The sequence below is a fragment of the Hakea prostrata genome, chromosome 5 (assembly GCF_041222555.1).
Source record: "Hakea prostrata isolate BN-2017 chromosome 5, UWA_Hpros_2, whole genome shotgun sequence".
In the NCBI taxonomy this organism is placed as follows: Eukaryota; Viridiplantae; Streptophyta; class Magnoliopsida; order Proteales; family Proteaceae; genus Hakea; species Hakea prostrata.
Window position 1 is genome coordinate 48,288,038 of NC_142604.1, and position 27,623 is coordinate 48,315,660.

A 27,623-nucleotide genomic window follows, 5' to 3' on the forward strand; every position below is an offset into this window, starting at 1 on the left:
GCCATCTAATGTTCATTCAAAAAGAGATGGTGTCAGATATTTACTTACTTTTATTGATGATTATTCTAGGAATGTCTGGGTCTACTTTTAATGTACAAAAACGAAGTATTTGTTACTTTCAAGCAATAGAAGCTTTTGATTAAGAAACAGACTAGGAAGCAAATTAAAAGATTGAGAACAGACAATGGCCTATAATTTTTTTAAAGGAGACTTCAATAAATTCTGCAAGAATGACGGAATTGCAAGACACCATATAGTTGTTAAGACACCTTAACAGAATGAAGTTGCAAAGCGTATGAATATAACCTTGTTTGAAAAGGCACGGTACATGTTATCAAATGCAGGACTTGGCAAGGAGTTTTGGGCAAAAACAATAAATATAATAGCATGGTTGGTGTGTGTCTCCCTACACAATGACTGAGTGCAAAACTCTAGAGGAGGTGTGGTCAGGTAAACCTACTGATTATAGGAATTTAAATTTTTTTGGATGTCTTGTTTATGCACATGTAAATGATGGGAAGTTGAAATCTAGGGCTAAGAAATGTATTTTTCTTAGATATAGATCTGAACGTAAGGGATTTAGGCTATGGTGTCCTAATACACATAATCCTAAATTTATTATTAGTAAAGATGTAATGTTTGATGAGTCTGCTATGTTGAATCTTAGAAAAGAAACCATATTTATAGTAATGAAAATAAATAAAAAATTATAGGGAGAAGGTGGAGTTTGAAGTAGATGATCCATCTTCAAAGAAAATACAATCAACTTCAGTTCAGTTACCCACTCTTACTGAAGAAGAAGGTGTTACAGGTAAAATCAAGAAGAAAAAGAGTACAATATTGCCAAAAATAGGCCAACAAGAAACATTAGGCCACTACAAAAATATGGGCATGTTGAAATTGTTGCTTATGCATTGTTTGTTGCATATACAATTGATAACAACGGAACCTACAACATATTTAGAAGCTATCTCTTCAATTGATTTCTTAAAATGGTTGTTGGCCATGAATAAGGAAATTGAGTTTTTTCATAAAAATCAAAATAGAAGCTTGTCAAGCCACCTAGAGGAATGAAAATTGTTGGTTGCACAAATGGGTCTACAAAAAGAAAGAATCCACTATAGATGATGGAGATAATAGATACAAGGCACGATTAGTTGCAAAAGGCTACAGTAATGTACAATATGTTGACTTTAATGATGTGTTTCCCACTGTTATTAAGCATAGTTTCATTTGTGTTTTGCTTGCTTTAGTTGTTATACATAATTTGGAGTTAAAGCAACTTGATGTGAAAACAACATTTTCACATGATGAATTAAAAGAATAGATTTACATGCATCAGCCTGAGAATTTTGTTGTAAAAGGAAAGGAAGACTAGGTTTACTTGTTGAAAAAAAATCCATGTATGGTTCGAAGTAGTTTCCTATGCAATGGTATAAGAGGTTTGATTCCATCATGGCTGCTTTGGTTTATAGTAGGTGCAAGTATGATTATTGTGTATATTTCAGAAGATTTTTTGATTATTCATTCATATATCTACTATTATATGTTGATTCTTACTAGAGATATGGATGAGATCATTAGGTTGAAGCAACAGTTAAGCATTGAATTTGAGATTTAAGACTTGGGGGCAACAAGAAAAATTCTTGGCATGGAAATCAAGAGAGAACGAAGGCAGGGAAGATATGACTATTTCAATAGAAATACATGGAGAAGGTATTAGAGCGCTTCGAAATGAAAGATGCAAAACCTATTAGCACTACAATTGCATCTCCCTTTAGACTTACAGTTGCTTATCACCTCAGACTGATGAAGATGTGAGTTATATGTCATGTATTCCATACTCTAGTGCTATTGATTCCATCATGTATGCTATGGTGTGCATTCAACTTGACATTTCATAGGCAGTTAATGTGGTGAGTAAATACTTATCATATTCAGGTAGAACTCATTGGAAAACAGTGAAATTGATACTTCGGTTTCTGAAGGGGATATCTGGTGTCTTTAGTGTTTGGGAGGAATTGTGACAAGTTGATAGGTTATGTTGACTCAGATTATGCAGGTGATCTTAACAAAAGAATGTCACTCACAGGATATATGTTTATTTTGGGAGGTTGTGCGATTAATTGGAAGACTATTTTACAGGTTGTGGCTTTAATTATTTTATGGAACTCCAACTTTGTGGTGAATTCCTTGGTTAAGGTTGTCCTTTCAATTGAGCTATCAAAAGATTAGTAAAATACCAATCTTTGACTTTTGAATTTATGTAATTTTGATATCAATGTTTTAGTAAAATACCAATCTTTGACTTGTGAATTTTATAATTTAGATATCAATGTTTTTAAGAGCGTTAGTGCTCAATAAGTGCTTGAATTTTTGGGGTTGGCACCTAAATTGCACGTGATTAGTTAATTTGGTGGGTTATTTACTTTTTGCAAAAGTAACCACTCAATGTATCACTTAAAAAAACTAGCTAAAGCTGAGTTTGTATTTACAAAACTAATTAAAATAGTGAATTTTTTTTTTATCCCTTTGACAATTTTAACCCCTAAAACTAACCAAACTAAAGAAGAAAAATTATTATTTTGTCCAAAATGAAAAAATCACTAATTTTTCATACCCTTTTGACATTTTAATCCACTATTTTGCTTAGTTTTGTAAATGCAAACTCAATTGGGTTAGTTTTATTAAGTATAAGTTTGACTGGTTATTTTTGTAAAAAAAACTTAAAAGTAATTAATCACATAATTTTTCCATTTATTTTTTACTAAAAAAAAAATCATGATTTTCTAATAAAAATGAGATTTGATTGATAAATTGTATAATTTCAAGAGTAGCATTAGCATTTTAGGAAAATTGGCCAAAAGAAAACAGAGAGAAAGCAAAATTTGACGGGAAAATTACATGATTAGCCACTTTTAGGTTTTCTTTTACAAAAATAATCACTCAATGTTTAACTTAACAAAACTAGTTAAAATTAAGTTTAAGTTTACAAAATTAGCTAAAATAGTAATTTTTCATTCATTTGACATTTTTAATCTCTAAAACTAACCACATTAAAAAGAAGAAATCTTTTGAGGCTAATTGGGTTTTATTTTTTTTTGTGAACTCCAAATATGTGGAAAGCTTTAGTTCAACCCTGCCTTTAAAATAAAACTACTCAAGCAGGCAAATCTTTCATTCCCTTTGGACATTTATACCCCATATTTGTATGATTAATTTTAAGGATAAAAATGTTCAAATGAGTGAAAAATCATTATTTTGATTAGTTTTATAAATCCAAACTTAGTTTTAATTAGTTTTGTTAAGTAAAACTTTAAGTAATTATTTTTGTAAATAAAAACTTAAAACTAATTAATCAAGTAATTTTCCCAAATTTAACGCCACCAAAGGAAAATTTGAGGGGATGGCGCTGAAAAATTTTCAATTGAAAAACATTTTTTAATCGACAAGATGAAGAAAATAAAGACATGCACGGTGGATCAGTTGTTGAAATTTAATTGCTTTCCTTATCTTCTATTAACTCTCCCTCGTTCTTGGTTCACTTGGTGAAATTTCGTTGCTTTACATCCCTTCTCACCCTCTCTGCAATTAGAAGATGTTGGCTGTGAGCTCAGCTTTCCTTGAGGTGGCTTTTGATAGGTTTTGCACTACTGAGTTGAACGATATCGTTCGTCGATGGAAGATCGATTTGGATGAAGTGGAGTCACTAAAGGAAACATCAGCCGAGATTCAAAGCTTATCTGATGAAGCAGAAGTGAAGCAGTTCACCAATTGCCGTGTAAAACTATGGCTTGATCGCCTCAAACAATTCCTCTATGATGCGGAGGATATTCTAGATGAGTATGCCACTGAACTTCTCAAGCTGAAATTGGAATCTGCTCACCAAACCCTACAGGTACCAACCCTTTTCGTCTCACTCCATCTAGTGGAAGCAGTATATCTTCTTTGTTAAATTCCGGCACAGAATTTGGGCAATAAGTCTTAAGGTTTATATAATCACCAATTCTTGCTCCAGGGAGTGGAAAGGGATGCCAACGACAGGTTAAAAAGTGTGAAATTGGAATCTGAATATCAAACCCACCCTCACCAACCCCACCAGGTATGCAGCTCTGTTCTTCTCACTGCATGTGAAAGTAGTGCTAGTGCTTCTTCTCTGTTGAAGTCTTCTACAGAATCTCTTGTTCAGGGCATTAATGAGAGGTTTGAGTCCAAGGTAAGGGATATCAATGAGAAATTACAAAGTGTAGCACAAAAAGGTGTTGCTCTAGGTTTGAACCCGAGCATGGGATTTGGGTCTTCAAAGCCCAGGGTATACAGTGAAAGGCCACCCACGGGTTCTGTAGTGAATAGTTCTAAAGTTTTTGGCAGAGACGAAGATATGTGGAAAATTATTCGGTGGTTGCTATCAGAAAAAACTCCTACTCCCGGCAAAACTAATAATAATTTCTCTGTGCTACCCATAGTTGGCATGGGTGGGGCTGGAAAGACAACCCTTGCTCAGCTTGTATATAATCATGAGTCAGTGAGGAACCATTTTCGTCTGAAAGCTTGGGTCTGTGTATCGGAAGACTTTGATGTGGTGAAGTTAACCAAAGAAATTCTCGAATCAGCCACTGGATCTTCCCATAATTCTAGTTCACTAGACCTGCTGCAGGTGAAACTTAAAGAGTTATTAAGCGGGAAAAGATTCCTATTGGTTCTAGATGACATGTGGAATGAGAATTATGAGAGATGGGATACCTTAAGCACTGTGTTTGCGTTTGGTAGACCAGGAAGCAAGATATTGGTTACAACACGGAACAAAAGTGTGTCATCAATTATACGCACTGTTCCAGGAGATTATGATCTAAAAGGTCTCTCAAATGAGGCTTGTATTGAACTGTTTAGAAGGCACACCTTCCTCGATGAAAATTCATATGATGCAAGTGCAAAGTTGGAAGTATTTGGTCAAGAAATTCTGAAGAAATGTAAGGGTTCACCATTGGCTATTAAGACACTTGCTGGCCTCTTGAGAGATAGAAGGAACAACATTGAATGGAAAGATATTTTGGAGAATGAAATATGGGATTTGAGAGAAAGTGAGATCCTTCCATCGCTCATGTTGAGCTATTATCATCTTTCTCCAATACTAAAGAGATGCTTTGCTTACAGTGCTTTGTTTCCCAAAGACTACGTATTTAACAAGATTGAATTAGTCATGCTTTGGATGGCAGAAGGTTATGTTGAACAAAAAGGGAAAAAGCGGCTTGAAGATTTAGGGGCTAGTTATTTTGATGAACTATTTATGAGGTCTTTCTTTGAGTTATCTGATCGACCTCCTTCAAACCCTGGATCCCCTTTTAGTCGGGCAAGCTACAAAATGCCTACTACTAAGGAATTGAATGAAGCTAAAAATGTACTTCACATCAGTTCTTTCTTTGAGTCATCCAATAACACAAGATCAGGATTTGTGATGCATGATCTGATCCATGATTTAGCACAAGTTGTTTCAGGTGGAATATATCGTAGAAGAGAGTATGACAAGCCATCTGAAGTTCTTTCATCAACCCGTCACTGGTCTTCTGACCTTAAATACCATCATAATGATGTGGTGAACGAATTTGACGCATTGAAAAGCTTACGTACCCTTCTATCTCTAGATAATGGGTGTTATATTCCCACGACATTTCTGCCTACTTTGCAGTTCCGGTTCCAATTCCTGCGTGTGCTATGTTTCAGATATTGTCGCAACAGTGAGTTGCCTGATTCAATTGGCAAGTTGAAGCATCTAAGGCTTCTTGATCTGTCATGCTCTGATGTTGTGAGGCTACCCAATTCAATTACAAATCTTTACAATCTACAAACGTTGATTCTAACTGGTTGTTGGATTCTTAAGGAGTTACCTGAAGATATTGGTAACCTTGTAAACCTTCGACATCTTTTTCTCCCCACATGGACTTCGAATTCTTTTAAAATGCCATCGGGATTGAGTAATTTAACTTGTCTTCAAACATTGAACACATTCATTAAAATATCAGCGATTTGAAGGAGTTGTCCAAACTCCATGGGGCTCTTGACGTTTGTAATTTGGAAAACGTAAAACCAACAATGGGACAGAAACAATGGTGGCCATTTTGAAGAACAAGTCCCACCTTCTTGGGCTACGGTTGCACTGGAGATATTCTGGAAGCAAGAGTTGTTTTTTCTGATTTGGGGAGAGATGAAAAGGTTGAGGAAGATGTACTTGACAAACTACGACCTTCTACCAGCCTTGAAGCGCTATGGAGGCAGGAGATTCCCAAGTTGGATAGGGCACCCTTCCTTCTCTAATTTGGAGACCCTGCATCTTCTTTATTGTGGTAATTGCATGTTCCTGCCTCATCTTAGGCAACTTCGCTTGCTCAAGCACCTAGTGGTTGAAGGCTGCAGTACTATAAAATCAGTGGGAAGTGAGATCTATGTGGTTGGCTTATCATCAGCTAATAATCGATTTCGATCATTGGAAACATTGTATGTTGAAAGAATGAAAGAGTGGGAAGATTGGTCCGAAGTGGTTGTAGAAGAAGAAGAAGGTGAAGGGCAATTCCCTTGCCTTTGTGAGCTGATCACAAAAAATTGTCCCAAGCTAAGAATGTTCTCTCACTGTTTTCCTGGCTTGGTTGGAATGAGAATAGAAGAATGTCACAACCTAGGAAAATTGCCACAGCTTCTTCCTTCATTACAGTGGCTCCATATAACTAAATGTCAAATATTGGTGGTACTTCTGTGTCTTCCATCCAACAGGGTTACCCACTGCACTTTGGAAGTTGGTGATCACAGATTGCATGAATTTGGAGTCTTTTCCAGGTATGGAGTTACCCACCACACTCCGAGATCTATTGATCAAAAAATGTGGGAAGCTGAATTCCTTGCCCGGGGGCTGCAGACTCACAGAGCTTGTACATCTGAAGATTGTGGGATGCTCTTTTTTTATGGAGTGTAGGAATCTGGAACCCCTGCATACTTCAGGTCTTCATAATGTCGCCTCTCTTTGTGAACTTACAATTGGTGGATGTACTGCTCTGGTGTCCTTTCCAAAGGGTCTGCTTCCCACCAATCTTGTGGAATTTTGCATCAAGGACTGCCCAATTCTTGAATCCCTACATGATGGACTCTCTGATCTTACCTTTCTTAAACGTCTGGAGATCCAAAATTGTCCCATGCTAAAACAATGATAACAAAAGGATGGAAAAGAGTGATCCAAGATTGCTCAAATTGAATGGGTGTTGATAGATGATGAGTGGCAATAAATCCTATCATCACCTTTGGGCCAACCCTCTCAAAAGCCATGGATTGAGTACAAGAGATGGATGTTGTCTACCATGCTAAAGGCACACTAAAAGCAGAGACACATTGCTGCCAATATTAAGTGAGGTATTTCATTTACAATAAGAAAATGTATGATTTCTATTTCTAGTTCATGTTATGACATGTGTTAAGGATACACCCATGTTAAATTCATTTTTCTTTGTAGGAGAATAATGAGATGTGAAGTGCACCAGTGAATAAATATTAGCCCGACATGCAGGGCGGATTTATTATTATGGAAACATATCTCAGATGGAATGGTTCTCTTTGAAAGTACTGAAAACTTGATCCAACGTGACATTGGCAATTCCGTGGAACTTTGCAGCTAATTAGCATTCCCTGGCATTGCACCTATAAGTTATCACTTTTCAGCTTTGCAGCATCCATTCTGAATTTATTGTAAATCCTAAGGTATATGTCTCTTGTCTCTTTTTGCTTCTCCTTTAACATTGTCACCCAGTTTTGCCATTGAATTTATTTACTTTTGGTGGTAGATTATCAGAAGCAGAAGGCTTTTACAGTGTAAAAGTACTTGGGAGACACTATCTTTTGAAGTTTGAAGCATATATTTTGCTTTATTATCAGTTGAGGAGAACTTGGGTAGTATTTTGACCAAGGAAATGAAAGAAGATGCTCCAAAGTAGCTGTTTTAGTGTAAACACAGTACATGACAAAGATGGTTCCCAACCATAAGAATGCTACTAGACACCCTTAGAACATTATAAATAATACTTAATATCTTCTTCTCATCTCCTAAATAATCCTTGCATGTACCTGGTCGTACTAACCTACTTACCAGATTCCAAAATATTCTCCACTTCTGTTTTGGGGTGTGTGTGTTTCAATTAAATTACTCTTTTCATGGCTTCCTGATTTTCTGGTTCTATAGTAAGTATGTTCATATGAGTAATGAAATTGTGTTTATTTGAAGTCATAACTTTCTGAAATAAAAGGCTAATACTGAATTTACTGTTGCTGTATAATGCTTTCTTTTTTCCTCAGCACATATATTTTCAAGACAATAGACTTGCTTTCTATTATGTGAGTTGATGGAATAACATAGTTGAACTTTGTACACATCAATTTAACATATGACTTCTTTCCGTAAGTGGTTAGTCCTTTTAGAGTATTGAATTGATAAGTTTAATGAAATAAGGACTAGCTTCAAGATTTCTTTGCAGCCTTCATCTGCCTCAAAATAATTTCTTTTGGCTGAACAATCAACTTGGCTAACATTTTCTTACATAATGCAGGAATCAAATGGCTTTGTTCTCCATTGTCAAATTTGTGCAAGAATTTTGATTGTGACTGTGTCCTCTAAACTAGTAACCTTTATACATATCTCTCCCCTACATGGAAAGACAAATCCCCCTTCTCCAAGTATCCAGACTCAAGTTTTAGAAATTTAAATAAATGACTTAGAACTTCTACTTTGATAACTCTGTATTTATCTTGTCCCTGTTAGTCCTTACATTTGTTTTCATCCTTCATAATAGCTAGATATTATTTTTGCTTTGTGACATAACATTAGTAAATACACATTTGGCACAACACATCAAAGGTGTTTTAGGTGTGAAGTGCCTACATTGCATAATTGCCACTTAGGAAGATTTCGCGCATGCAGCATGAAGCATCAGAAATTCAAGTAGTAGAGAAGATTGCAGGATGCCCCATTTCAAGGCATTGAATTCATCTCTCACTTACAGACTTCATGTTGGCAGACTCAAAAGCATACCCGCATTGATTGCATTGAATGTCCAGTGCACGACATAAGAATATCTTGTCAGTAATGGCTGAATGAGTAGCCAAACACCAATATTTTTTTAACCCATCTCTTTCACCTGTAAAAATCTCTATCGATTTTAACATTTCTTATATTCGGATCTTATGTTATGTTGCTCTTCATTGCTAATTCTATTGTAATGGTATTGGGAGCAAATACAAATAATAGTTTTGAAGGCTCTAGGTGAGGAGTTTGAAAATTTGAAAACTTTCTTCACTGAGTTTTTATTGTGTCTCAACCTGGGTTTTCTGAATCCATGAGATTTCATTCCAATTGAGTAAGCATTGGTGACGGCACACTAAGTTCGATCCAAGTATATGGTCATGCCTGTCATGGCTTTTTCATGAAGTTACTGTTGTGGCTTTTTATGAAATTACTGTTGTTTTTTTTCAGTTCTATCAGTGTTAAGAGGTCGTTACAGTTGAATGTTTCTTGTCTATTTTGTCTTTTTAAATCAAAAAGTCAAAACACAATACTATTATCATTTAAAAAAACATACCAACTACCAATTTTCAGTATTCTTATCATTTTGAATTTTTTTTTTTAAATAACTAAATCATTATTTTTTCCGCCAAGAAATGAACTTCTTAAAATTAATAATGCCAAATTAGATAGTAAATAAATGAAAATCTAGTGGAAGGAATTTCTTAAAATTGATAATATCAAATTAAAAAAGTGAATAACAAACACTAAAAATTAGGGATAATTACTATTACCCCCTTATACTTTGGTTTTATTACAAATTAAACTCTATTCTTTGTGAAATTACTATTGCCCCCCTCATTTCTAAAGGTGTTAAGTGGCTATTAACATCAAATATGAAATGTCTATTTTGTCCTTAGAATTAAGAAGTAAAAAACATTGCATTACCCTCATTTATAGAAACTATATTGAATGTCAATTATATCCTTAAAATCTTATATTTTAAAATTAGTTTTGGATTTGGTGGGATCACATACTTATGGTTGTTGAAACTTTCACATTCCACTTAAATTTTTCATTATTACCATGATGGAAATTTTACAAACAAATTAGCATATAAGATGCTAATTGATAAAAAATTTGGTAAAATATATTATGGTAAGCATATATTAGGTGATTTTCAATTTCCAATTTTGAATTAAATTTGATATTTCTTAATATTTAGTTTTCATTTCAAGTTTTATTTAATTACATTCCTTTATTTGGTGATTTCTTTTTAGAGAAGAAAAATCACATCTTTCCTTTATTCGGTTGGTTTATTTTTAAAAAGAAAAGTGAATTTAAAGTTAATTTTTTTCCCCATAGTTAATTAAGGGTAGTATTATAACTTGACAAAAGAGTAAATAAGTAAAAAGATAATTACAGAGTTATTTTTTGAATTTTGAATAAATATATAAATGCCACATCATCAGTAAACTAACGGAATTTAACGGTAGGGGGCATTAGTAATTGTAGATAAACCTAAAGGTTGGATTAGCAATTTTAAAAAGTACAAGGGATAAAATAGTAATAAAATCAAAGTACAAGGGGACTACAGTAATTATTCCTAATAACTAATATCAAATTGAAAAGTAAATGTAAAAAACTAAAAAATAAGGAGTTACAAAATTAAGATTAATTTTTTTCAAATTACTAAGGTAATAATGTAATTTAATATAAAGTGTAAATAAGTAGAATAAAATTCTATGATTATTTTGAAAATTTTAAATAAATAAAAACTATCACATCATCACTTAACTAATGGAGTTTGACAATAGGGGACAACACCAACTAGAGATAACGTGTAAAGTTAGATTAGTATTAAAAAAGCATAGAAGATAAGATAGCAATTAAGTTGTAGTACAGGAAATCCGGATGTCAACGGTGCAATATGGAGTGGTTTTGGGTTGGCGGTTTCGGGCTCAAATACACACAGCCCAAACATGGCCTATTAGCATAATAACAATTTCGGACCGGTTTCGGTGTAGTGTGGTTTGAGTTCGGGCTAACTAACAATTTAGGTTAACGGTCTATATTCAGGTTGACTAACGGTTTAGGCTAAGAATTTATGGTATGCAAGAAAAATAACAAAAAGAAATAGTTGAACATCTTGCAATAAAATTTTTATTGATCAATTTCCATTAAAAAATGAAAAGTCTTTCAACATTATAAAAATTCGATCCACCTTATAGAAATCAAGAACTCAGATAGTAAGTAGTAACATAGAAACTGCAAACTCATTCATCAGGCTCCACCGGATGGTCCTCTTGAAACAAATCTTCAAATTAAAAATCTTTTTAAATTCCAACTTATAATATGATTGATTGTCTTAAAATTGGGTTTTTGTTTTGTGAGAATGTTCTTTCCCCTTCTATGAAATAAGTCTTTTTTTTTTTTTTTGTATTTAACTTTTATGTAAAGACATACCTCTAGATTGGATAAATATTTACTTAATTTAAACAAATTTGATATATTTAATTGAGCATTCATACTTAATCATTCTAATTGTCATTTATAAATAGTAGAAGACTATTTGATATTTGAATTCATATTCAATTTTTTTTATAGTCTATACCAACTACTTAGTGGAAATACGATAATTCAAAGAATATTTAATATAAAACTATAAAATGGGTTGTAAAACGGTTTATAACGGGTTGCGGTTTGGGTTCAGGTTGGTACGAGCTCTGCCACCCTCAGTTCAAACACAGTCCATTAAGGTTTTCAACCCAATTTGAGCTTTAACTGGCCGGTGTGGTTCGGTGCTAATGGTTCAATTTGAGACCCCTAACAGAAAACAACAATAAATATCCTTTCAGAAAATCATAGGATAGGGAAGGCAGATAGAACCGTTGTAAAATTGAAAGATTTGAAGCAAAAAAAAGAACATCCAGCGGAATGAAAAAAGATTGATGCCGCTAAAATCGGAAACCAAGGGAGTTTTTTTTAATGGTAAGAAGCAGATCAACGAAGCAAAATTTTATCGATATAAATCCCAAACAATGATCCTCTCAATAAATTTCACCAACCGCCGACCTACAAAACCATAGTTTAAATCTCTAGAGATCCTCACAGGAGGGGAAACCAGATGGTTTCAGATGGTTAAAGAAATGAAACCAATACTACAAATGGGCAGGTGAAAGTGAAACTTACACAATAATAAGAAAGAAGAAGACTCCCTGTGGCGAGTATTGTAGAAGCTCAAAATCAAGGGCCAAAAAAAACAACCAGAAAACGTTAGGGTTCAATTAATTTATGTTCTGCAAAAAAACATCATGATTTCCAAATGACAACGAGTATTATTTATATATTTTCTTCGATTTCATTGATAAATTGTATAACGGGTAAGGATGAAAATTTAACATAATACAGAAAGTGAAAATTAAGGCAGCATTTTGACCATTCGTCTTGAGAATTGAATTCAATGACTCGTTGCTTACCACACCACATCTTTTCTTCCTCTCCCTCGGTCTTCGTTCAGTTGTTGAAATTTCGTTGCTTCACATCCCTTCTCGCCCCCTCTGCTAGTAGAAGATGTTGACTGTAAGCTCAGCTTTTCTTGAGGTGGCTTTTGATAGGTTTTGCACTCCTGAGTTCAACGTTCTCGTTCGTAGATGGAAGATCGACTTGGATGCAGTGGAGTCACTAAAGGAAACTCTCAGCCGAGATTCAAACCTTATCTGATGAAGCAGAAGTGAAGCAGTTCACCAATCGCCGTGTGAAACTATGGCTTGATCGCCTCAAACAATTCCTCTATGATGCGGAGGACATTCTAGATGAGTATGCCACTGAACTTCTAAAGCTGAATTTGGAATCTGCTCACCAAACCCTACAGGTACCAACCCTTTTCCTCTGACTCCCATCTAGTGAAAGTAGTATTTATTCTTTGTTAAATTCCAGCGTAGAATTTGGGCAATAAGTCCAAGGTTTATAACATTTCCAATTCTTGCTCCAGGGAATGGAAAGGGATGCCAACAAGAAGTCAAAAGGTCTCAAAGTAGAATCTGAATATCAGACCCACCCTCACCAACCCAATCAGGTATGCAGCTCTGTTGCTCTCACTGCATGTGAAAGTAGTGCTAGTGCCTCGTCTCTGTTGAAGTCTGCTACAGAATCTCTTGTTCAGGGTATCAGTGAGAGGTTTGAGTCCAAAGTAAGGGATATCAATGAGAAATTACAGAGTCTAGCACAAAAAGGTGTTGCTCTTGGTTTAAAACCGAGCATGGGATTTGGGTATTCAAGGCCCAGGGTATTTAGTGAAAGGCCACCCACTGGTTCTGTAGTGAATAGGTCTAAAGTTTTTGGCAGAGAAGAAGATTTGTGGAAAATTATTCGGTGGTTGCTATCAGAGGAAACTCCAACTCCTGGCAAAACTAACAATAATTTCTCTGTGATGCCCATAGTTGGCATGGGTGGTGCTGGAAAGACAACCCTTGCTCAGCTTGTATATAATCATGATACAGTGAAGAATCATTTTCATCTAAAAGCTTGGGTCTGTGTATCGGAAGACTTTGATGTGGTGAAGTTAACCAAAGAAATTCTCGAATCAGCCACTGGATCTTCCCATAATTTTAGTTCACTAGACCTGCTACAGGTGAAACTTAAAGAGGTATTAAGCAGGAAAAGATTCCTATTGGTTCTAGATGACATGTGGAATGAGAATTATGAGAGATGGGATACCTTAAGCACTGTGTTTTCGTTTGGTAGACCAGGAAGCAAGATATTGGTTACAACACGGAACAAAAGTGTGTCATCAATTGTTCGCACTGTTCCAGGAGATTATGATCTAAAAGGTCTCTCAAATGAGGCTTGTATTGAACTGTTTAGAAGGCACACCTTCATGGATGAAAATTCATATGATGCAAGTGCAAAGTTGGAAGTATTTGGGCAAGAAATTCTGAGTAAATGTAAGGGTTCACCATTGGCTATAAAGACACTTGCTGGCCTCTTGAGAGATAGAAGGAACAACAGTGAATGGAAAGATATTCTAGGGAATGAAATGTGGGATTTGAGAGAAAGTGAGATCCTTCCATCGCTCATGTTGAGCTATTATCATCTTTCTCCAATTCTAAAGAGATGCTTTGCTTACAGTGCTTTGTTTCCCAAAGACTACGTATTCAACAAGATTGAATTAGTCATCCTTTGGATGGCAGAAGGTTATGTTGAACAAAAAGGGAAAAAGCGGCTTGAAGATATAGGGGCTAGTTATTTTGATGAACTATTTATGAGGTCTTTCTTTGAGTTATCTGATCAACCTCCTTCAAACCTAGGATCCCCTTTTAGTCGGGCAAGCTACAAAATGCCTAGAAAAAAGGAATTGAATGAAGCTAAAAATGTACTTCACATCAGTTCTTTCTTTGAGTCATCCAATAACACAAGATCAGGGTTTATGATGCATGACCTGATCCATGATTTGGCACAAGTTGTTTCTGGTGGAATACATTGTAGAAGAGAGTATGATATGCCATCTGAAGTTCTTTCGACAACTCGTCACTGGTCTTTTGACCTTTATCACCATCATAATGATGTGGTGACCGAATTTGAGGCATTGAAAAGCTTACGTACCCTTCTCTCTCTAAATAATGGACATTATATTCCCATAATAATTTTGCCTACTTTGCAGTTCCAATTCCAATTCCTCCGTGTGCTATGTTTCAGATATTGTCGCAACAGTGAGTTGCCTGATTCAATTGGCAAGTTGAAGCATCTAAGGCTTCTTGATTTGTCATGCTCTGCTGTCGTGAGGTTACCCAATTCAATTACAAATCTTTACAATCTACAAACATTGATTCTAACTGGTTGTTGTCTTCTTAAAGAGTTGCCCAAAGATATCGGTAACCTTGTAAACCTTCGACATCTTTTTCTCCCCAAATGGACTTCGGATTCTTGTGAAATGCCATCAGGATTGAGTAAATTAACTTGTCTTCAAACATTGAACACATTCATTGTGGGGTCAGACAATATTAGTGATTTGAAGGAGTTGTCCCAACTCCATGGGGCTCTAGACGTTTGTAATTTGGAAAATGTAAGCAACAATGGGACAGAAGAAATGGTGGCCATTTTGAAGAACAATCCTCACCTTCTTGGGCTAGGGTTGAAGTGGCAATACTATGAAACCAAGAGTCGTTTTTCTGATTTGGGGAGAGAGGAGAAGTTTGAGGAAGATGTACTTGACAAACTACAACCTTCTACTATACTTGAAGCTCTATGGATTGAAAGCTATGGAGGCAGGAGATTCCCAAGATGGATAGGGCACCCTTCCTTCTCTAATTTGGAGACCCTGCATCTTCTTTATTGTCATAATTGTATATTCCTGCCTCATCTTAGGCAACTTCCCTTGCTCAGACACCTAGTGATTAAAGGCTGCAATACTATAAAAATGGTGGGAAGTGAGTCATTTGTGGTTGGCTCATCAGCTAATAATCGATTTCAATCATTGGAGACATTGCGTATTGAAAGAATGACAGAGTGGGAAGAGTGGCCCGAAGTGGTTGAAGAGGAAAAAGTTGGCAGGCAATTCCCTTGTCAAGAGTGGCCCGAAGTGGTTGAAGAGGAAAAAGTTAGCGGGCAGTTCCCTTGTCTCCGTGAGCTGATCATAAAATTTTGTCCCAAGCTAAGAATGTTCTCTCACCGTTTTCCTGGCTTGGTTGGAATGAGAATAAGAGAATGTCACAACCTAGGAAAATTACCACAGCTTCTTCCTTCATTACAGTGGCTCCGTATAACTAAATGTCAAAAATTGGCGGTACTTCCATGTCTTCCATCCATTAAGAGGTTGGCTCTGGAAAGCTGCGAGCAGATAACAACATTGTTCCACTCGGACCATCCACCATCATCAGCGTTACATTTACATAGTTCATTCCCTTGCCTCCGTGTGCTAGAAATTGTCTCTCTTCCCACAGGCTTTCCAGATTGGCAAGACGATGCATCACATTTCTCCTTAACAGTTGATGATGTATCAGATCTCAAACCCCCACCCAATGGATTTATGCAACACTTGACAGCACTTCAAGAATTAAAGATCTATGATTGTAGAATGCTTATAGTTCCTTTACAGAACAAGATTGGGTTTGATCCCCTTCCTTCAAACCTTCAGCATTTGTACATCTGCTTTGATTGTCATAGCCTAGGGAAGCTACCAAAGAGCATGTGTAATCTCCCGAGTCTTAAAGAACTAAGAATTGAAGGGGCTAGAGGACTTGAATCATTGCTTGAAGGGATTCACAACCTCACTTCTCTCCAAGAGCTTCGACTATCAAATTGTGAGAATCTGAAGGCACTACCCAAGGAGTTATATAATTTGAAGTCTCTCCAAGAATTTGTAATCGAAAGTTGCCCAGCTCTTGTGTGCTTCCAGGAAAGGTGGTTACTCACTATGCTTCAACGCTTGGAGATCATTGATTGCAAGAATCTGGAGTCACTACCCAAGGACCTAACCTCTCTGACATCTCTCCGAAAATTTGTAATCAAGAGTTGCCCTGCAATTATATCCTTCCAGGAAACAAGGTTACCCACTTCACTTCAAGAAGTGAAGATCATGGATTGCAAGAATCTGGAGTCACCACCCAATGAGCTACACACACTGACATCTCTTTGGAAATTTGAAATCAAAAGGTGCCCAGCTCTTGTGACGTTGCAAGAAACAGGGTTACCCACAGCAATTCGAAAGTTGGTGATCACAGATTGCAAGAATTTGGAGTCTTTTCCAGATATGGGGTTACCCACCACACTCATGTATCTATTGATCAAAAAATGTGGGAAGCTGAATTCCTTGCCCAGGGGGCTGCACAAACTCACAAAGCTTATACTTCTGACGATTGTGGGTTGCTCTTTTCTTATGGGTTGTAGGAATCTGGAACCCCTACATACTTTGGGTCTCCATTGTCTTACCTCTCTTTATGATCTTACAATTGGTGGATGCAATGCTCTGGTGTCCTTTCCAAAGGGTCTGCTTCCCACCAATCTTGGGGCATTTTGCATCAAGGACTGCCCAGTTCTTGAATCCCTACATGATGGACTCTCTGATCTTACCTTTCTTAAACGTTTGGAGATCCAGAACTGTCCCATGCTAAAACAGCAGTACCAAAAGAAGGATGGAAAAGAGTGGTCCAAAATTGCACAAATTCATGGAGTATTGATAGATGATGAGTGGCAATAAATCCTATCCACCACATTCAGGCCAGCCCTCTTAAAAAGCCATGGATTGAGTACAAGAGATGGATGTTGTCTACTGTGCAAAGAAACACAATAGAAGCAGAGATACATTGGCTGCAATATTTAGTGAGGTATTTCATTTATAATGAGAAAATGTATGACTTCTATTTCTAGCTCATGTTATGCCATGTATGTTGACGTAATTTTTCCTCATAGGATTATAATGAGATGTGAAGTGCACCGTTTTTAACCGACATGCTGGGCAGATTTATTATTATGGAAACATCTCTCAGATGGAATGGTTCTCTTCAGAAGTACTGAAGACTTGATCCAAAGTGACATGGCAATTCTGTGGAATTTCGCAGCTAATTAGCATTTCCCGGCATTGCAGCTATATTCAAGTTATCAGTTTTCAGCTTTGCAGCATTCATTAGGAATTTACTGTAAATCCTACGGTATGTATCTATGTCTTTGCTTCTATAATATTGTCACCCAGTTTTGCCATTGAATTTATTAACTTTTGGTGGAAGATTATCACAAGCAGAAGGCTTTTATGGTGTAAAAATATATGGGAGATACTTTGTTTGGAGTTTGAAGCATATATTCTGCTTTGTTATCAGTTGAGGAGAACTTGGGTAGTATTTTGACCAGGGAAATAAAAGAAGATGCTCCAAACTAGCTGTTTTAGTGTAAAAACAGAACAGGACAAAGAAGGTGCCTAACTATAAGAATGCTATTAGACACCCTTATAACATTATAAATAATACTTAATATCTTCTTCTCATCTCCTAAATAATCCTTGCATGTACCTGGTCATACTAACCTACTTACCAAACTCCCAAAATATCATCCACTTCTGTTTTTGGGGTGTGTGTGTTTCAATTCCATTACTCTTTTCATAGCTTCCTGATTTTTGATTTTATAGTAGGTGTGTTGATATGAGTAATTGAATTTTATTTATTTTAAGTCACGACTTACTCAAATTGAAAGGCTAATGCTGAATTTACTGTTGTTGTATAATGCTCTCTTTTTTCCTGGGCACATATATTTTCAAGACAATACACTTGCTATTTTATTGTGTGAGCTGATGGAATAATACATTTGAACGTTATACACATCAATTTAACATATGACTTCTTTTCAGGCATGTTTAGTCCTTTGAGCATTGAATTGGTAAGTGTAATGCAATAAAAGGGACTAGCTAGCTTCAAGATTTCTTTGCAGCCTTCTTCTATCTGCTTCAAAATAACTTCTCTTGGCAAGAACAATCAACTTGGCTAAGATTTTCTTACATAATGCAGGAATCAAATGGCTTTGTTCTCCATGGTCAAGTTTGGGCAAGAATTTTGGTTGTGGCAGTGTACTCTAAACTAGTGATCTCTCCCCCCTATATGGAGAGACAAATCCCAGCGCCCTATGTCTCCACACTCAATCTCTAGAAATTTAAATAAATTTGACTACTACTTTCACTTGAGAACTCTGTATTTATATAGTCCTTTTAGTCCTTACATTTTTTTTAATCCTTCATAATAACTGGATATATTATTTTTGTTTTGTGGCAGTAACATCAGTAAATACACATTTGGCACAACACATCAGAGTTGTTTTAGGTGTGAAGTGTCTGCATTGCATAATTGCTAGTTAGGAAGATTTCGCTGCAATCAGCGTGTACCGTGAAGCATCAGAAATTCGAAGTAGTAGAGAAGATTGCAAGATGCCTCATTTCAATGCATTGTATTCATCGTTCACTTACAGACTTCAGATCAGCAGACACAAAAGCATACCCACATTGATTGCATTGAATGTCCAGTGTAGGACATAAGAATATTTTATCAGTAAATGTCTGAATGAGAAGCCAAAACACCAAATCTGGTAGCAGAAAGATTTCTTTAACCTAACTCCTTTAACCTGTAAAAATCTCTATGGATTTTAACATTTCTTATATTCGGATCTTATGTTGCTCTTCATTCCAACCGTAATGGTATTGGGAGCAAATACAAATAATTGTTTTGAAGGCTCTAGGTGAGGACTTTGAAATTTGAAAACTTACTTCCCTAAGTTTTTGTTGTCTCAACCCTAGGTTCTGAATCCGCGAGATATCATTTTCAATTGAGTAAAGCATTGGTGAAGGCACACTGTGAATATATGGTCAAGCCTCTCTATTTTATGGCTCTTGCATCGAAACAAATGGAGAACAAAATAACCACCCCACTTTAATGAGATCCAACAAGATTTACGTTGGTAATGCTTCTATGTGGATTCCCATTAGCTTTGATGCTCTTAACTTATGTACCACAAAGGTCATAGAGTAATGTGATCAACAATATTTACTGCATAAAGTGAGGCTTAAAATTTTCCATCAAAAAAGAAGGCGATTCTGGGGGAAAAGAAAATATTCACTCATAGTGTTTACAATCAGTCAATCACCCAAGCTTCAAATCAAGCATACACTCACAAGCTACACCAAATCAAAAAAAACACTGGTACAATTCACGGATTGCCAAGGACACCCAAAGATTAACGACATTAGGTTTTGGTCCATTTTTAGTTTCAATGGTAGCACCTGGGAAGAAACTGGCAAAATATTGTTCAAGGGTCATGGAATTCTGTACATCTAAAGTAAAAAAAACTCGCTTGTTTCTGCAGTTCCATCAAGCAATCGCCAAGCTATTTGAGATCAAAACATACTCTGCTATTGGACTTGCAACATCTCTTGAATCAAAATCTCCATTCCAAGCAAGAGAGTTAGTGTATCACCAGAAAGATTATTTCTCCACTTTAAAAAGGAAGACCCTGTTAAGCCCCTTGACTTCCAAAATATTTTATGTACAGATCCAATAGCTAACCTTCCCACTTTATTGGTCAAGACACCAAAATAGTGTAGAGTAAATGGCAGTGAGAAGGAGGCACCGATGTCAGCCAAATTCAGCTACTTCCAGGCAAACTCTGTGAGCTCTCAACTAGTGATTCAAGTCTCTGGCAAAAAGGTAAAGTAAAAAGGAAGACAAAAATAAATATGTAAACAAAATTAGTAAACACAATGAATAGTGCATAGAAAAGTTTAGAACAGGATCAGGTCAATCTAAATGAAGATCCAGATAAAAATTCATGTTTATTTTCCATATTTCTTTGTCTAACAAGTGCCAACAGTATCAGGCATGGGCAAGAATTGTTTGGCATCAGGATCTAAGCTGAATTTTGAAATATATGTCTCCCTTTCATATACAAACCAGACTACAGAAGTATTGTATGGACTCCCAGGTGTACACGAGTTGCTCTTTTGGTTCAAGAGTCTGATTATCTCACAAATTATACAGGCTTAGCTTTGAGTATTTTAACTTGGATGATCCTTAACTAGATTTTTTTTTTTTTTTTTGGAAGAAGATCCTTAACCAGTTCAAGCTTCTTTAACTTTCAATACAATCAGTGATACTTGGTTTTAACAAACTTCCAACATGCCCTTCAATTGGGCTTTTATCCCAAACATCTAGTCTTTATTTACCTGTCATCGCGGTCTAAAACTTTTTAGAGCACATTAGCCATTCTAGTACCATACAGTTGGTGGTACTTGAGTCATAATCAGCATGGCCCTATACCACACAATAGAAAATATTATTTTTTGTCTTATCTATGGAACTGGTGCCAATTGCTTTTGTCCTACCTTTTTTATTTTTTTTTAACCCTTTAGCATGTAATTGAAAATCTTAATCATGTCTCCGCAACTTCCTATTCAGCATAGTCTGCCGGGTAAACATATTTCGAATTCTGACTGATAGCATGCAACTCTAGAGGAAGTATACATCTAAGTTCAAGGCAATCATGTCATGCCTAATAATGAAACACTTGAACAGCACAGATGATGGTGAGTTGGAAAAAGGATAATAACAAGCACCACCATGAGTTTAAGATGCAGAAAAATAAAAAGAACAGAGGAAGTTCACACCTGAACTGATTGCTTAACTTCTTCAAGTTTATTCAGCAATACATCACCAGGTAACACTCCTCTGGGCTCCTGTAACCATGGCATATTCAAAATGATAGCTGAATATGTTTTTTTTCTATCCAAATTACAGTAGTTAATATAATCAAAAGCAGATGATGACAACAGTTAAGTATAAAACCAATCTTGCCAAGTGTTTCAGTGAGATTATATTTATAGCTATGGACAAATTAATCAAAACATTAGACATGCCATTACCGGGGTCCTAAGTCCCCTGCCTGACAATGAAACCAGCAAGCTTTGGATCTGCTCCAATAAGTCAGATCATCTTTCTCCATTAAGACCTCCCCCCGGATCCTTCAAGCTACTCCAAAGCTATACGATCAATACCATGAGAATCAACAGCCCACAACATTAACAAAAGCAGGCCTCCGTGCACTCTAATGCAGTCCCTGCACCCCCAAGCTTAACAACAGTAGCTGGCAATACTTGCACCTTGACCACAAAGGTAAAACATGGGGCAGATGTGTCATAGGGGAGAGCAATTACAACAAAGATTTCAATCACAATCAGCTTGAAGCTCAGAGCTTCAATGATGGCAGTGATCACAATCTAGCAAAACCGTTATATCAAGGTCTCTAGTCCAAAACACTACTCATCTCTACCCTGAGAAATCTTTGTAGAACACTTCAAAGTCCAGAACAGAATGGTCCTTCAAAACGATGCATGAACTTCTTTATATGTACTATGATATCAGTGGAACAATCCACTATGAGTATAAAGTAATTCACCAAAGATCAGGCAAATCAGATGATTTTAGTTATCTTATGAACAAACTTTTTCTAGATCATCATTATTATTAGTTAGAAAAATCAAACTGAATTTCGCTGTACAGGTTATCACATCTCCAAAATTGAAATATTCTACCTAAAGTGTTTGACCTACAACAACATTCCATGTGCTCATATATTCTGAAGGGAGGATTTACTGCTTTGATAATACAAGTATACAACCACTGCATTATCGCAACATATTAGGTCAGGAACGAAGTTTCATAAGAAAATATGCGTTCAGTTAAGCTAAAAAGAACTTGTCAACAACTTCAGACAGTGGATTTTTCCCCCAGCAAGTTTATAGAATGGGAAAGCTTCTAAGATTACGAATCTTGAATCATTACCTTCCGAATTCTAGGTGATCTACCCACTGCTGGTCCCTCAGTCAAAGAACCCATACGAGATGGTGTACCTTCCCCCTCACCACTGTATGCAGTGGGCTTCCAACTAGTATTAAATCCCAGTATCACCTTGGAAGCTTCTGTTACAATGACCTGAGTAAATGCAACATGTACATAAACCAAAATACATGAGCTAATCTCAAATTTTCACTAATGAACCATTTAATGTGTTGATGAAGATGACATACACATATCAGAATAATAAATAAACAAATGCAGTTCTGAGTTACCTTCCTCAGAACTCCTGGATTAGAGATCCCTTGAACCTGTAGCTCATCCACTAAAGCAGCTTTTCCATGGGGTATACTTTCAATTCTTAATGTATGGATTCCATACATTGATTGCAAGCAACCTAGGGGGCATTAGAACACTAACTTCAGTATCCAAAACTAAATATTTGTCATAGAAAATTAACCATGAATTTCAAATATGTACCAACTAAAGACAAAAGAGGTTTATATCCACTCTTACCCGAAATAACATGTGGAATTTTATTCATCCAAAAAAAACGTGGAATTTTCATAATCAGGATGACTACAATGCATCTAAAAGGATAAAGAAGACAAGTGCTACAATCAATCAGGATAGATGAAACAGACTAAACATGTGATCTGTAAAAGCGTAACCATAAAATAAATATAAAGTCTCATGTATTAAATCAGAAACTAGGTAGCATATTTTTGGACACTCAGACTCACAATACTTTTTGCATGAAAGGACTCGTTAGATGATTTGGTTTTGAGGGACAAAAAGATTAGTTGACAACAAAAAATTTCAGGCCCATTCCTATCACCCTTTTAGCACATAGTCAACTCACGCAGAAACGCTATAACAGAAGAATTTCCAGAGAATTTACTGTGAAGTGATTCGGGAGTAAAGTTGCAGTAGTCATTTAAATATAAGGTAACTTACATCGCAACAGCATTATATACATGCTTACTGAAAAGGAAAAAAGAACCGTCATACAATTGCTTTGGTGGCAGACACCAATTCTTCTCCCCTCCAGTCTCCAAATTCAGCAGGGGATTCAAATTCAGCAGGGAAGTACACAAATTGTCCACTTATATTTTTCTTTTGAATCACTGAAAATTTCGAGCTCGTATACTATTCAATCTCTTTACCAGCATATACAATTGAATTTTTATTCAAGAAACAACTGAAGAAGGTTTTTTAGTCTTTAATTTACACAATACCCAACAAGTCCTTGTGGTTTAGCGGTGAAGACAACCAAAAGCAACCAAACGTAAAATGCATCACATCAAACCAAAATTACTAAGGAAACACGACAATGTAATTACTTCACCTGGGGCATAACAGAACTTCATTAGGATATATCCAGTATGCTAATAGGGAAAATAATTAAATAAAATGTACAAAAACAGAATTTTGAAAGAAAAAGGCAACGTAGAAGTATCCAACAATCTGAAAACGTACCTTGTTCGGTGATAATGTTAATCACCAGAGCAAGAGGTATTTGCTTCTCAAACTTTGTAACACCCCAGAAAGGTAGAAATGAAGGTCTGACAACCTTTAAAAAATATAATTTTTTTAAACAGATTATCAAAAATAAAATCAGAAACAGAGACTAGAAGTATAAAGAAATACACCTTGTAAACTATATCATTGGGTGTAACATAGAGCTTGCGTGAAGAAATATCCTTTCGAAGCACATATCTTCTAACGGGGAGATATAAAAGTGCAATAATTCCAACTCCCCAAGCTAAAACCAGAAGCAAAGATATGAGTACCCATATAACCGTGTCATACTGCAAGTGATTTCCTGCAAGTTCATCGAACGAGGCTTTGTAAAGTATCTTCTCAGAAATTTCCCCTTCCTCGTCATCAAATTCAGCTTCTGGATCTTCGAGTAACAGCTGATTTGATGAACTACGTTCCCGTAAACTAATTGAATGACCCATCGTCAGCATTACTGTAAGTCGAAATTAAAAAGTAGTTAGAACAGAAAAAAGAAAAATTATCAAAGGAAACTCGATGGCCCTAATTCTACCTGCAAATTTGGAGCATTCAAAGATGAATCTCTCAGCTCATTTGGGAAAGTAACTAGGGTTTATTCTATGGAGTGGGATTTGCTGGAACTCCAAAGCGCTTTTCCCCTTTTCGTTCTTTTCTATATTTTCTGTAGAGTTGAACAACCAGTCCTCCTCGGAATTCCCAACTACCCCTTTTGTCGAACTTTGGTTGAGTCTTCTAGACAAATGTTACGGTATGTGGACATAAATAAGGGCGGGAAAACTCTGTACACGTCATTACGACGGAGAAAGCCTAATCTTGTAATTTCCCTTTAAAATATAGCATTTGTTAATTTGCTATCCTTGTCCCTTTCTTTTTCTTTTTTCCTGTCAGAGTATTGACTGTGGGTTTGGGGTGTAAACCGATCGGATTAGCCTCGGATAGTAGTAATATCATAGCCGCATTCTATTATATTCTGACGGATTTAGTCGAATTCGGATGATAATCGGATAATTATTTTCTTAAATAAATTATTTTAAATAGCCATGTATACATATTGAATATAGGTTTTCATTAACATCTTTACCATTTTATTTGTGAGGCTAAGTTTGAAATTTAGAAATTTAGTTCTCTTTGGTATTTAATCAATAATAAAGAGGTATACCATATCCGCATCCTATCAGTAATCGAACGGATTCGGATATTGCTAAATGAATGCCGATGCAGATGCAAATTCGGGAGTGGATTTCGGTTATCCATTTACAGCCCTACTGTGGCTCTTCTACCTCTCGATCTCCAATTCAAGTAGAGGTCTATGCTCCCTTTTACCTCACATTAATCGTAGAGCTCACGTAGGATCTGCTAGGATAGGCTTGAATCCTCCGCGACGCTCATTTTGTGACTATCTAATGGCTGCTACAAATGAGCACCACATGGCATACATAAAATCTTAATCGAGAACGACAACTACAACTAGTGACGACCATGGTACCTCGTGTCAGCAATTTATCGCCGACACAGGGCGATATTTCGAGGTGTTGCTGGGGGGCGACACGATACTCCTAGGGACACCGATATTACAATTTGTCGGTGATATATCGCCGACTTCTCGGCAATATATCGCCAAGGGTCGAGATTTCGATTTTTTTTTTGGCCAAAGTTGAGATTTCAATTGCTGCGATAGCACGGCGGAGCACCACATGGGAGGCAGGAAGTGGAAGACAATGCCAAAGGCGGTAGGAGTGGCGGAGGATGGAAAGGATTCTGGTGACTGAGCCGCGGAGGTAAGTGGTGTTGAGGGTCATGGCGATGTGGATGATGGAAGGGTTGTAGTGAATGAGGAGAGATCGTCGGTTACCACTTACCAGACCAAAGTACCTTCTGAGATCCAATGCCATTTCTGAAGGCGGGAGCTTCACCTTGGATTGAGCGGAGGAAATGCCGCCCTTTGCGTCCATTTACCGGTGGCGGAGATGGTGGAGAGAAAAGTGGGAGCAAAAGCAAGACTACCTTCCCTTACCTTACCTTCCAAAAGTTGGTTAGCAGAGGAAGATGTCGCCGGGAAGGTTGCCAAAACGGTCACTCGGAAATGTTGGACCATGGTGACGACAACGTTGTTGGAAAAGGGTAGAGATGGGAGGATTTGTGAGTCGATCTAGGTTTTCTTCTTTTCTTTAGTGAGGCGACGGCAGGTGAAAATAGAGGGCTAGGTGATTGGGATATAACAATTTGTTTAATGAATTGATTTAATTAGACTAGTTTAAAAAGAGACGAAATATTTAAATAATCTACCATTAAGATTTTATGTGTGCCACGTGGCACTCATTTGTAGCGATTGTTAAATAGCCTTTGAAATGAGCATATTAGGATTCCAGCTTCAATATATTTTCTTGCAAAGTTGTGGATTCGACTCTTATTGTATAGTAAAGAAATGTAAGGCATTAATCATGATTCAAACCTAAAGTGAAACATTAGCTACCTCGCCGTGAACCTGTTGCTTGATTGTGGCAAACAATTCCTACGTGATGCTGAGGACATTTTTAATGGGTAAGCTTTCTAAATCTTTGCGGCTGAAATTGAAATCTGCTCACAAGACAAACAAACAGGTGAGCAACCATTCTCCTCTCGCTCGATCTAGTAGAGTTTCGTTATAGGGCATCAATTAGAAGAATCCAAATTCCAAGATATCAATGTGGAGTTACAAAGTGTAGCACAGAAGGGGGTTGCTCTTGGTTTGAGCCCAAGATATTCAGTTATAGGCCATCATCGAGTCTTGTGGTGAATTGACCTAGAGTTCATAGCAGAGGAAGATATAGGGAAGGTTACCAAACTCACTCGAATAGGATACACAAGTATGAATGGCCATGATGCTAGCCTGGAACACTTCTTTTATTGAGGTTCTGTTGTTTCTCCACCAGTGTTGTGAAATTTTGTCCTGGCTCAGTAGATCAAGCATGTTAACCTCTCATAAGATTTAAAAACTACAGTATTCGTTTATAATGGATGCTGAGGTGGTTATGGTGCTTTGCCCGGAATTATTCTCAACCATCCTTGAAGAAAGAAAAGGGAAGGGAGGAACACAGCCACAGAGACTTGGCTGAAATATGGGTCAGTTTGGTATTGATCTTTCATATCCTCAAACCCCACAACTTGTGTTCTCATGTTGTTCAGTAGTACCGCTCGACGACTTAAGTGGATCAGCCTCAATGTTGGAATTCCTGATTTGTATTTCAATGAGAATGCAAACCCTTGAATGAATGAAATCCATTTTGCATGTTTTGGATTCAGTTTATTCCGCGAATTCAACTGCCTGAGAGCTTGATGATCTGAATATGCCACAAATTCTCGAAAAGGAAAGGAGAAACGCAGCCACAGAACCCTTCCCTTCTGTGCTTCATATCAAGAATGAGACTTTACTATTCCAATTGATCTTCATGGTCATCTTCATTTCGTGTTCCCCCCTCTACCAAATTGGCTCACTCTGATCCAATCTCTGCTCAAACGTAAACGATTCATGAACCCATTGCTCTTTATTTTTTTGATTGGTCTACCATTTCTGATTCGGTTTTCTTAGTTGCAGGGATACAATTACCTGGGTTGAAAGGCTGAAAATCAAGACCTTTTTGGCCTCCCAAGGCAAGCTTATACATAGCTGGATAGATACCTGCACTTTTGCTACTAAAACAAAGTCAGTCTTAGAACATGCCACTAGTAAATACACCAGTTCAGCAGTTAGATCAACTCCAACTCTT

The 27,623-nt window shown here is 36.6% G+C and overlaps 3 protein-coding genes and 1 pseudogene across 6 annotated transcripts; 3 read left to right on the forward strand and 1 right to left on the reverse strand.

Annotated features, from left to right (window-relative positions):
• The first annotated feature begins 3,478 nt into the window (after positions 1-3,478).
• On the forward strand, positions 3,479-6,821 carry LOC149016264 (putative disease resistance RPP13-like protein 1; annotated as a pseudogene). Its single transcript, XR_016173698.1, has 2 exons — positions 3,479-3,898; positions 4,019-6,821. The product of XR_016173698.1 is annotated as a putative disease resistance RPP13-like protein 1 (transcript).
• LOC149016265 (uncharacterized) lies at positions 6,735-9,521 on the forward strand (the record flags this gene model as incomplete). Its single annotated transcript, XM_089156714.1, is given in 2 exon segments — positions 6,735-7,395; positions 7,496-9,521. A coding segment is annotated over 1 exon segment (537 nt), but the record flags the coding sequence as incomplete, so codon positions are not given.
• Positions 9,522-12,418: 2,897 nt separating this feature from the next.
• Positions 12,419-19,066, forward strand: LOC149016266 (putative disease resistance RPP13-like protein 1). 3 transcript variants are annotated; one of them, XR_016173697.1, is made up of 3 exons: positions 12,419-12,908; positions 13,029-17,682; positions 18,790-19,066. XR_016173697.1 is itself a non-coding variant. In XM_089157401.1 (2 exons), exon 2 carries the CDS (start codon positions 13,032-13,034, stop codon positions 17,229-17,231), a length of 4,200 nt encoding a protein of 1,399 aa, XP_089013527.1. In that variant the 5' UTR covers positions 12,419-12,908; positions 13,029-13,031; the 3' UTR covers positions 17,232-18,075. The 3 variants fall into 3 exon arrangements, 1 of the variants encoding a protein (XP_089013527.1); XR_016173696.1 differs by lacking the exon at positions 18,790-19,066 and adding an exon at positions 18,529-18,779; XM_089157401.1 differs by lacking the exon at positions 18,790-19,066 and having other exon boundaries at positions 13,029-18,075.
• Positions 19,067-19,592: 526 nt separating this feature from the next.
• Positions 19,593-24,592, reverse strand: LOC149016267 (uncharacterized). The gene is made up of 7 exons (XM_089157402.1): positions 24,410-24,592; positions 24,009-24,331; positions 23,836-23,929; positions 22,632-22,753; positions 22,345-22,494; positions 21,171-21,239; positions 19,593-20,203 (listed from the first exon to the last, which is right to left on the reverse strand). The coding sequence occupies exons 2-7, from the start codon at positions 24,327-24,329 to the stop codon at positions 20,153-20,155; spliced, it is 807 nt and encodes a 268-aa protein (XP_089013528.1). The 5' UTR covers positions 24,330-24,331; positions 24,410-24,592; the 3' UTR covers positions 19,593-20,152.
• Positions 24,593-27,623: the final 3,031 nt, after the last annotated feature.

Bases quoted from the DNA above. Each gene is read 5' to 3' on its own strand.
- LOC149016267 (XM_089157402.1), bottom strand. From the start codon at position 24,329: ATGCTGACGATGGGTCATTCAATTAGTTTACGGGAACGTAGTTCATCA. The intron at 22,754-23,835 runs GTACGTTTTCAG...AATGCCCCCTAG, and splicing joins TAACATTATCACCGAACAAG to GTTGCTTGCAATCAATGTAT. The intron at 22,495-22,631 runs GTAACTCAGAAC...GCATTTACTCAG, and splicing joins ATCCAGGAGTTCTGAGGAAG to GTCATTGTAACAGAAGCTTC.
- LOC149016266 (XM_089157401.1), top strand. From the start codon at position 13,032: ATGGAAAGGGATGCCAACAAGAAGTCAAAAGGTCTCAAAGTAGAATCT.